This window comes from Eurypyga helias, unplaced genomic scaffold (assembly GCF_000690775.1).
Source record: "Eurypyga helias isolate BGI_N326 unplaced genomic scaffold, ASM69077v1 scaffold41076, whole genome shotgun sequence".
Classification (NCBI taxonomy): domain Eukaryota; kingdom Metazoa; phylum Chordata; class Aves; order Eurypygiformes; family Eurypygidae; genus Eurypyga; species Eurypyga helias.
The window spans coordinates 7395-18013 of NW_010258012.1; the positions used below are offsets into that span (position 1 = coordinate 7395).

Genomic DNA, 10619 nt, shown 5'->3' on the forward strand with positions numbered 1-10619 from the left:
AGCACAAACTGACAGCGGAGACCGTAACGAGCTGCTGAAAGGAAGCTGCTGTTCAGGGCTGGTGGAAAATGCTCACACTTTGATTACAAAACAGAAAATACGAGTGGTGCCTGGGGGAGCGGCTGGTTTCCAGCAGGAGGAGTGACAACTCTCACCCCAGCATGGAGGGAATGCAGGGTGAGCACGCTCACCGAGCCAGGCTGCTGGAGATAGTAAACATGGATTACAACTGCCTGGCCAGCAGCCCTTGGCCCTCTGCAGCCACTTCCATCTCCAGGGGAAGGAGTCCGAGTGCGCTCCACTGTTCCCGGTGGTCCGCAGCAGTGATGAGATTGGTGGGTGTAACTGCAGTTTCTATAGAGATGTTTATTGGAGGGGTATAAAAATAGACTGCACAGTTCAATAAGATGTATTTAAACACATCATCTGCAAATCTCCCATATATTGGTGGGACATGAGCCCAGAAGATTGGCAGCACGTCCAGATTCCCTGGTGCACCCAGATCTAGCAACCAAAGCACAGCCTCAGTCCCCAGAGATGAGTTATGACCCTTCTTTCTGCAAACCTTTCCGTCCCTCTGCAGCACGCTGCTCCGCTTGACAAGCGCTCTCACCGGGCACGATTCCATCAACCAGCCACTGGAAATGCAACCCGGGGTAGGGCTCGGTGTCGGCACCTGCAGAGTCCGGGTGAAATGTCTTTGGCATCGGAGAGGAGCCCCTCAGCTGATGCTCTCTGGACAGATGGAGAAGTTCCTCCTCCGCGTGGTACGCTGATAATGGTAGTAAATATGTGCAGTATCACACCAGTTAGGTTAGTACTGAGTAATGCATAAATGAGCATCTTGGATCTTTAACAGTCCTCCTGCTAAAAAAACATCCAAAGCCAGGTCAAAATTATCCTTTTCCTGCTCTTGGGAGAGTTCCAAAAACACCTGAAAAGGGCAAGATAAAGCTCTGATTATTTCTCTGACATTTACTAGACACCATGAGGAGGTACAGCTCTGCAACCCCCATGAGAGCCATGTGAGGTAGCTTTACGTGGCGAGCACACATGCAGTAGCTGAGACTCCTCTGCTCTCTGCCATAACCTGCAGAGAAGCACCAGCTGCCCATAGGTGTATCTGTAGGGTAGGTTTTACCCACGGATGGGTTGACATCAGCATTCCTCATCTTTGCCCTCAGCCTTCTACAAGCAGCTTCAAGAGCAACCGCAGAGGCTGGGCACGGTCATCTGCCAAGGGCATCCATCCCGTGGCGTGCTGCGTGCTGGCCTTGGGGGTGTGGAGTCAGGCAGCAACACTTTGCCTGGGTTTGTTCCCACCATGCTAAATCCCAGCAGTGAAAAAACCCAAACATTTTTCACCACTTTCCCAGCAGAAAACCCCTCTCGCACCACCCCCGGGCAGTTTTTTGGGGAAGCAGCCTTCTGCCACTGCAGCGGCCCAGATCTTGCTGCAGCTTTTGTTCCTGCTCACGCCTTTACGGCATGTCCAGCCTTAAAATCACGTGCCTGAGCCAAAGTATTCAAAGAGAAGCTGTAGTCCTCGAGGCTGAAGTTTCTTTTGGCTGTGGAAAAATGGAAAAAGAGTTGTAAATCAGCAGTCTGTAACAACCTTTTCAAAAAGTCATCTTGTTTTGCTCTTACCTTCCTCTAGCTTGGAGAAAGACTGAGACAAGGGCAGTGCATCTTCCATTGGGACCTTGTAGACTAGCAAAGAGGGGAACCTGGAAGAAAAAGAAGAGAAGGTGATTCATGCTCTGTATTGAGGTTCTGGGATCAAAACTTTATGTCATGCTATGAGTGGGATGCATGGATGCTTTGCAGCAGGGTTGGATGTAGTGACGTTATCAAATCAGATGCCCACGTAGGGACTCTGAGCTGTTTGTCTCTCTCCAGCTGAGATCCTGTGTCTGGCCATCACACCAGGCACATGTTTAGGGATGAGGTAGTGCTGGAGCCGCCGTTCATCCCGTATTTTATAGTTACCGCTCCTGACGGGCTGCACTTGGGAAAATCCTCAAAATCTCAGCATGGAGAAGATCAGAGCACTCTGGGTCCTTGACCTTAATTTCCAATAGGTAGCCTTTGCCAAACTTGTTCTTCAGATGCTGAATGGAGCCAATGCACCTGCAGGGGAGGAAAAATAAAAGAGAGATGTCAGTGTGAAACCTTTGATGTCCCGCCATCTGCTGCTTCCCAAATTGTGCTGCTGGCGAAACCACGGGGAGTACTTAATAAAGCCCGTGGTGATGGGCTCAGGTAGGTGAGGCCAGAGGAAAAGCCCCGTCACTGCATAAACCAAAGAGAGGCCAGGAGGCATTTCCCAGCTCAGCCGCGTGCCGGCCGTGCTGCTGCCCACCGTAGCTGCCCGGACACCATGATGGCCACGCGGTCGCACACCGCCTCCGCCTCCTCCATGTAGTGCGTCGTCAGGATGGCTCCTGTCTCCTCGGCTTTCAGGGCAGCACGAATCATTTTCCTGAGGACCAGAAGGGGAAAAAGCAAAAAAAGCTAATATTCCCTAGGAATATCAGACACTTTTTCTTATAACTTTGTCCCTCCAAATGCCTCTCCCCTAAAACAAGTGTGAAAACTTCACATACAGCAACTTTAGACTGATGACTCAGGTCCCTTTATGAATTCTCCCAAATCCCATATATGATTGCCCTGAAGTTTGCAGCAAGGGTGAAGGTAAAATGTTTTTTCTCTCTCCTTGCTTATGCTTTAGCTAGAGAGAACCAGGAAAATGGCGTTTCCAATAAAACCATTGCACATCATGAGGAGCACTATCCATAGATTGGGTGAACCACATTGCCCTTGTCCACCGTGGTGGCACAGTGCCTGAGGTCCTACTCACCAGACAGAGCGCTGCCCGTTGGGATCCATGCCGGTTGACGGCTCATCCAGGAGCAGGACGGCGGGGTTTCCCAGCATGCACGCTGCGAAGGACAGCTACAACAGGGAAAGGGGTTTGAGTCAAGTCTTTTGCAGTCCCTGGCACTCTGTCTATGAAGAGCTGCAGACAGCGTCGCTTTGTTTATGGGAAACAAGGTTCTGATTTATATGAAATGTGGTTTTGGAAAAGGCTAATTTCCATGACACCACCATGGGAGACAACACGGTGCTCTCCTGGGGATCTCAGAGCACAGGTAGGTCCCTCTACCCATGGGGGGATTTCTGGTTTGTGCTATGAGTGTTGCAGTGCTCTTTACAGGTAAAACAAAACACACCTTTCTGGTTATCCCAGCAGATAATTTTCTGGCCTTTTTTTTTAAATAGTCTTGAAGGTGCAGAGCATTCACTATTCTATGGGGAAAGGGAACAAGGGAAAAAAGAACATTTTTGTTATTCCCAACTCAATACTTTCATCAAGGATTCCCAAAATTATAAGAAAAAGGAACTTTCTCCCCCTTGCTCTTGACTCCTGCTTCTTTTCATTAAACATTTATTGTGTTATTAAAACATAAGTGAATATTTGAAGCAAAGTGTGCTGAATAAGCCACAAGCTCTTTTCTAAGCCCAACATTAGTGTCAAGAGCGTTATAAATCCATTCCACCTTGCCAGTGTCAGCTGAGCAGGCAGTACTTAAGCACCCTTTCTTGTAGTGCCAAACTGAGATTTTAGAAATGCTTCCTAAAGATAACAGACTTAAAAGGACATTAGTGATAAATTTATCCCCACCAAATGCACTTAGGGAAATTGGAGTTTTTCTTAACCCACTCACTTAATCATGGCATTTAGTACAAAATCAGTTTTGCAGCTCCATTTCCTGAATTTCTTTCAAGATTGCCTCTGGCTCACAGTGAGTTGTGACTTGCTGGTCCCCTCCCCATGCCCTGCTACAAGGGGATAAGACATTGACCAACCCGTGGAAACACCCTCCATCCGTACCGGTTGACAGCAGCAGCTGTATCCTCCTTGCACACCCCTTTCACGGCTGCATACACCCGCAGGTGCTGGTGCACGGTGAGGTCCGGCCAGAGCGGGTCCTCCTGCGGGCAGTACCCCAGGAAGGCTGGCGTGTGGTCCTGGAGGTGGGAGCTGGATCCATCTCCCCTCTTCATCAGCACCTGCACAACCAGGCTGGTCGTTTTGCTCTGGCATGGCCTTGCCCAGATACAAGGGTGTGGTTCAGAGGAAGACGAGGGCCTTCACTGGGATTTAGGAAACCCAGAGCAAAGGAGTGCTTTTGCAACCCTCATTTACATGGTTTCTAAGTATAAACGTGGCCGGTTTGGGTAGATGCAACTGCTTGCCAAACTTAGAAGTAGCTCACAATATTTGTTATTAATATGTTATTTAATTTAGTAGCACCACACATTCAGTTAAAAATTTGATTCCTAATAATGCTTTGAAAAAAACTATGGCTTAGCCTCGGTACAAGATTTGCACTTGTACTTTTATCATGGATCTATCCCTTTTCTCCAGATGCCTCCTACCTGGCCAGCAGTCAGAGTTGTCTCTCCAGTAATCATTTTGATAGCTGTGCTTTTACCAGCTCCGTTGGGCCCCAGAAGTCCTAATACTTCTCCTGGAATCAATACAAATAATTTTTTATATTTCTCCCCATCCAACAAATATATATTCAACAAATATATCAGGCACAGTCCCGTAAAAGAAAAAATACAGATGAGAGCATGCCCACATCACAGACCACATAGAAGTATAAATATATGCTCTGAGAGCCCGTGACGTTTCAGCTCTGATGCTGCAAGTCTGAGCGCTGCCCCAGGGCACTCAGAACCCGTGGCTGAAGTGGACCCCGGGGAGAGGGGGCGATGTTATTTTAGATAACGGAGGGTCAGAGGTAACTCATAGGGTGCATCTGCGTCGCGTTGTTCATTAACACATCAAGCACAGTCCGAACATACCTAACCACCGAGCAAACAGATTTGACCTTTATGTCCTTGCTTAGATAACTGAGAATCTGAATTAACTTTCAGGGTATCATCAGGGGTCCAAAACAGGTCTAGGAGAACAGTTCCAGTTCTTACCTTTTTTAACACAGAAGGAAACATTTTTGGTGGCCATTTTCTTCTTCTTCTTAAAAACTGAACCAGCTTGCTTTATTTTGTATTCCTTGCACAGATTGCTGACAATAATGACCGATTTCTGAAAGCGAGGAAGAAGAAGAAAGACTAGCCTGTTATACTGGATACCATTAATTCTTCACTAATATTTTTTCCATTAAAAAAGTAGAACAACTTCTAAAGACCTTTGTTTATAGTTCGCTGAGAATATGAGGTGCAATGGGACACTTTATTGTCCGTGTTCCTCTTAACAGCTTTCTTCTCTACCCTGAGGAGACACACACTGAACATGTGGGAGTATAATACAGAGAGAATAATACACCCAGAGCACTGACCTGCACTTACCCTTGGTGGTTTGATTTTTTTAACAGTGTGTTTCTTACTGGGACAAAATAAAACAAGAAGGACAGCATTTAGTCTTACCTCCTCCCGACTCGGAGCCGCTATGGCATTTCCCACTGCTGCTCTTTCAGCTTTAACATCTTCATCTTCCTCTTCGAGCTCCTCGGGGTGCTGGTGGTTGCTTTCTCTTCTTGGGGAAATCCTACAAACCCACCAGATTCGCCTTAGCATTCTGTTCTTTACCCTCGTTCTCCATCAGTGCAATTTGGATACACCGAGAGTGAATGTCCCTCTGATTAAATGTTTCTTATGGGTTTATTATTATTATTTTTTTTTAATAATTCTATGCTGTACAAAGAACCAAACTGGTACATCCACACAGCACAGGCAACACTGTGTGGAGGTACTAACAAGCTTGGAATGTGTTTTATATTATCGTAGCACTGTAGTATTTAAGGGGCTATTTTAGTTATTAAAAAAAATCACCAGTATTAAAAAAAAAAAAAAAATTGGGACACAAAAGCAATGATATCAATAGAAGTGTCTTCAAGGAAAAGCACTATGGTAGGGGTTCAGCTTTCATGTGCCTGTCGTGCATGAGTGTTTATACAAACCTAAATATTGGGTCCTTTCTCAGAACTGCTCCTCCATATTTTACCTCCAAATATCGAAGAAGAAAAATGAAACCCACAGAGTGGATATAAGGCTGAAAAAAAGAGGTTGCCACATTAACAGGTTTGCCTTTCTAGTACAGCTGAATCTGTGATGGGGGTGGGGTGGGGTGGGTGGGGAAATATGGTATGCAAAAATAAAGTTCATTAACATCTAAACTCAGGGTAATCCTGAAGGCTGTGAGCCCTACTACCCCTTTCCAACACTGCAGAAAATACCAGTGGTAGAAGAAAAACACAATTCATATAATAACAGGGCAGCATTAAGTGATCTGGGCTTATTTCCTTTTCCTCCCGTTTCAAAGGAGTGAGGTTATTTTTTCCACAGAGGGGTGATCTGTCACCCGAGATCCTCCCTGTGCATGAAATGAGCTCAGGGTTCTTGCCTGCTTCCTCATAACTGAGGATGGGGCTTAAGAGACATGTATTCCTAAATAAAAGTAACCTTAAATGATTTCTTACTGCAAAGGCAGCGATCAGTACATCCTTTCCTGGAAACACAGCAAATATGTCAGTGTCTTCTATAAAAATCTATAAGGAAAAAAAACCCCACAAAAACCCCACAGTAAAGATCTGTAATTCTTTCGTATCATGCTGGCTAATTTTGGAAGGGTTAAAGCAAATAACAAATACTTTGAAAACGTACAAAAGCTTCTGATTTACCCAAAATAGTCACATACAGATGAACAAATACAGCTGTTTGTTTGACTTCGGGCATCCCAGTACTCATGGGTACCCATGACTCAGTACCAGAAAATGCCATGGTACTGAGTTCATGTATCAGGCTCTCCTTTTGGGGGTACTATCACAGGAAAATGTCTCAACTCCTCTCCTTTGGGGTCCCAGTTGAGAAGAGGGGGAGGTGAGTGGGACAGGACAGCGAGTCGTCTATTCTATTTTGATATCACTCCTACATCATTTATGGCTCATAAACAGTCTTGCACATAGCTGGAGGGTTTTGTTAAATTCTTCACTGAGTTCACACAACCACCCTCAGCTGACATGGAGTAAAGTGCCTTGTGAGTACTCTTAATTCTCACCCAGTTTCCATGCAAAGTCAGATGTGTTACTTCAAATTTTCTCTTATGATTTTTCAAGCCAAGTTGCTCAGCTCTGCATGGAAAGAATTAAGAATCCTTACCTAATCTAAGGTCACAGCTCCACTGCGCGAGAAGTAGCCCCTAGCCATAGTGAACAGCTGGAAAATTTGGATCTGATCTGAAATGGTCATGTAACAATGCACTCCGGCCATTTGGAAAATCCCACCCACAAGAGGAGACTGATGAGCCTTCCCAGAACGCAGCGTGCGGTTACCTCCAGGCTCTGCTCCCAAGGACACACGGTTGTGTTTTATGGGGGTGCCTCTCCTCGCCCAGCACCACCCCTTACCTGCTGGTGGCTGATCATCACACCCAGCAGTGGGTACACGGGGATCAAGAGGGACAGAACGTAGAGGGACACTCTAATATCGATTAAGAAATCCATGACTCTGCTGATGATGTAAGAAACCAAGCATACCTAAAAAGTAAAATAAAAGGGTAACTTAGCTGATGGGGAGGGTTACGCTCTTCACTGGTCTTAAAAACTGTGTAGGTCTGCCTTTTCAATTCCCTGTTGAATTTCTAAAAATGGACAAGAAATATAAAGACAAGACACAGTGAGGGTTCAGGAGGTCCTCAGTCATCTCTGCCTGAGGGTAGGCTGCTGGTTTGGGTCAGCCGGGGAAACTCCTTCCCAGACACAGGGCTGCTGCAGGCAGAATGAAGCACAGGATCCCATCCTGTTCTCTGCCATCCCATTTTATGCCAAATAACCCATCTCCTTCCTGGTCAGTCTTGGGCAATCTGCATCTTACCTGTGATGGCTCAAGTCTCAGCACCTTACATCTCTTGGATGGGAGGTGTTGAACAGAGTGTTAAATAACTTTTTTCCTCTATTCCTGCACCAGCTCAGTGCAGATCCAAACATTTCCCCGTGCTACAGAAGGATTGTGGGATCAGAACATGGTGACATGAAGTTAATACAGAATTGACTGCTATAAAATATAGGCCCCTATTTATGTTCTATACCTATACTTGGTATTTTGACCTCTAGCTCACCCTCAAGATCTCAAAATACGTTTCCATAACCCTACAGCACAGTACCTAGCCATATGCTTACCACTATCAGGATAAGAGACCAAAAATCACGGTTCCATCCTTTTCGAAAGACAAAGGAGATCGAATAGACAAAGAGAACGATAGAAATTCCATAGCCAAAACTACAAGTGATCTACAGAAAAAAAAAAAAAAAGTATTTCACTGGAGAAAATGATCTAAACAATCAGAAACCTATATATAGCAATGTGGTTCAGTTTAAATGATCATACATCAAGATCAGGGCTTCAGAAATTATCACGATTTTACTGATAAGTGTAAAGGAATATATTAAGGCAAGATTTATTGCCTTTTATTTCCAGATGGGGAAACCCAAATGATACAAGGTGAAACAAGAAGGTCAGTCAGCATCTGGGGACCCAGCGGTGTGCCAGCACCATCTGCGCCCATGGCATCTCAGCTACCCCTCCACATGCTCAAAATATTACCCCCAATCCCTCCCTAGTGAACCAGTGAGCACCAGAATGGGATGTACCAACAAGAAGAGGCTGTTGATGCTCCGAGAAATACTGTTGCTCATGGTGAACTGAAGCCCAAGCATTGAGAAGAGAAGGAGCCAGCACAGCGGGATGTCCACCAGCGCTTGGCCGCACCAGTCCGAGGGAAAGACCCCCGAGGTCCGCAGCTGGGCACGAGCCCCCACCTGGGAAGGCACAAGGCGGTTTATTTTTGGTGCCTGGTTGGTCCTCTGCACCCACGGGAATAGACACAGGAAATAAAAAGCTAACAAAAAGCTGTTACCATTGCAATACTGGGGTAAAATTCCACCTCTTTTTGCCTTTTGCATTTTCTGCTGCAAAGCTGCTCGTGGCAATACAGAGAAAAACGCCTCAGGCTACCCATCATATTCAAATGGCCTCGTGTCAATGCAATTGTAATCCCTTCTGCTCACCTCAAATCTGCTCCATTTCAAGGAATTTACCTTGTAATCCTGCATGTAGCCCATTGCAAAGTGAGGTGGAAAACCAGGGAATAAAAACAGCATATAAACAAGGTAAAAAAGCCCCAAATAATCCCAGGATCGTGGATCATCTACCTGAAAACAGAAGAAAGCATTTGTAGAAGATATCCACGGCTAGATGGCACCACTCATTTTATTGCTTTTTGTATGGTGAACAGGGCAGTGTGAACACAAAGTAGGATTTGAAACCAAATGTTGGCAGGAGGAAAGTTTTCCCCAAACCAGAGCCCTGCAAGGGACTTGACACCGCTGAGGAGACACGAGTGGTGCAGGTCCCACTCCTGGGTCCCAGATGTGTGGTGAGCTCTCTCTTCTGTCAGTTGATGGGCCACAGCTTGAATAATGTGACACAGGGAATAAGATACCTCCTGAAGAACACCCCCCCCAACCCCACCACTCTTTCTGTTCAGCAGCTCTTGAGACTCACAAGGGAAAAATTAGCTTTAGGTTTCCTGAAGTCAAGCGTGATGGTTCCAGGGCCACCACCAAGGAAGGTGGGTTAACAGGTACAGCCGTACAAGGCTTCCCATTGAAATCTGGTGACCTACTCTGAGACCTTAAGCAGACTTAAGAACTATTTTCTGACACCTTCTGGCTGCCAGGCTCTGGCACTTACGGAGAAAAACGGATGACTCCAGATCCGAATGTGCACGGTGGAGTTGAGGGCTCTCAGCAGGGCATTGCTAATGACATTCACAAGCACCGGGAAGCAGTTGACGGCCTCCACATGGCATAACACAGTAAACCTGTAGCTCTTCAAAGAGCAAGAAAACAAGATGAAAACTTGGCTTTTCTCATCTGCAGGGAAGCAGTAGAAAAGGAGCATACAAGCAAAATCCAGGCCTGAAATAAATTTGTTTATGCCTTGTTTGCTAAAAACTTACGAGGTATTAGAGGACTGTATAGCTGTGCTACAAAAAGGCAAAGTTTGAGGCGGAAGATGAGGAAGATAAGGTCTCCTCTAGAATGTGGTTAACTGGTTTAATCACTTACAAATCTTTATACCTGTGAGCCTTATTCAATAGGACCATCCCAACGGTAGAGCTGATGGAGGCATCTTGCTTAAGTAAGAAATGGGAGGAGCAGAACGGAAATCCTCACCTGACCTTTGCGAGACACTACTATAGCCCCGTTGTGTTTTAGCTCTTCTGTGATATTTTCCTTGTTTGTTATTTCCACGGTGAGATCCTGGCTCTCCAGCATGTGGATAAAGGCTTCGATGCCTGTGCCTGGTGTGAAAGCCAAAAGCAGAGGAATCATAACACTGAACAAGAGAGTCTTTGATTTTGTTTGTTTGTTTTAAATCCATGACCAGCAAACAAAACCAGAGTCTAATAACCATGGACATCAGACAGCACATATGTGGTGGATCACTGCACATTAATTTTTGTAAAGTTAATGGATTTCAGTCTCATTGACTGAAATTTTGCATGGACTTCCCCCCTCCACCCCCTC

The 10619-nt window shown here is 45.7% G+C and overlaps 1 protein-coding gene across 1 annotated transcript; it reads right to left on the reverse strand.

Annotated features, from left to right (window-relative positions):
- Positions 1–814: 814 nt before the first annotated feature.
- On the reverse strand, positions 815–10393 carry LOC104511552 (ATP-binding cassette sub-family A member 10-like; the record flags this gene model as incomplete). Its single annotated transcript, XM_010154216.1, has 19 exons — positions 815–934; positions 1513–1568; positions 1648–1727; positions 1990–2130; positions 2363–2482; positions 2861–2955; positions 3234–3309; positions 3896–4074; positions 4444–4535; positions 4999–5116; positions 5458–5578; positions 5991–6082; positions 6510–6578; positions 7437–7565; positions 8208–8318; positions 8679–8846; positions 9126–9239; positions 9781–9918; positions 10266–10393. Coding segments are annotated over 19 exons (2147 nt in total), but the record flags the coding sequence as incomplete, so codon positions are not given.
- Positions 10394–10619: the final 226 nt, after the last annotated feature.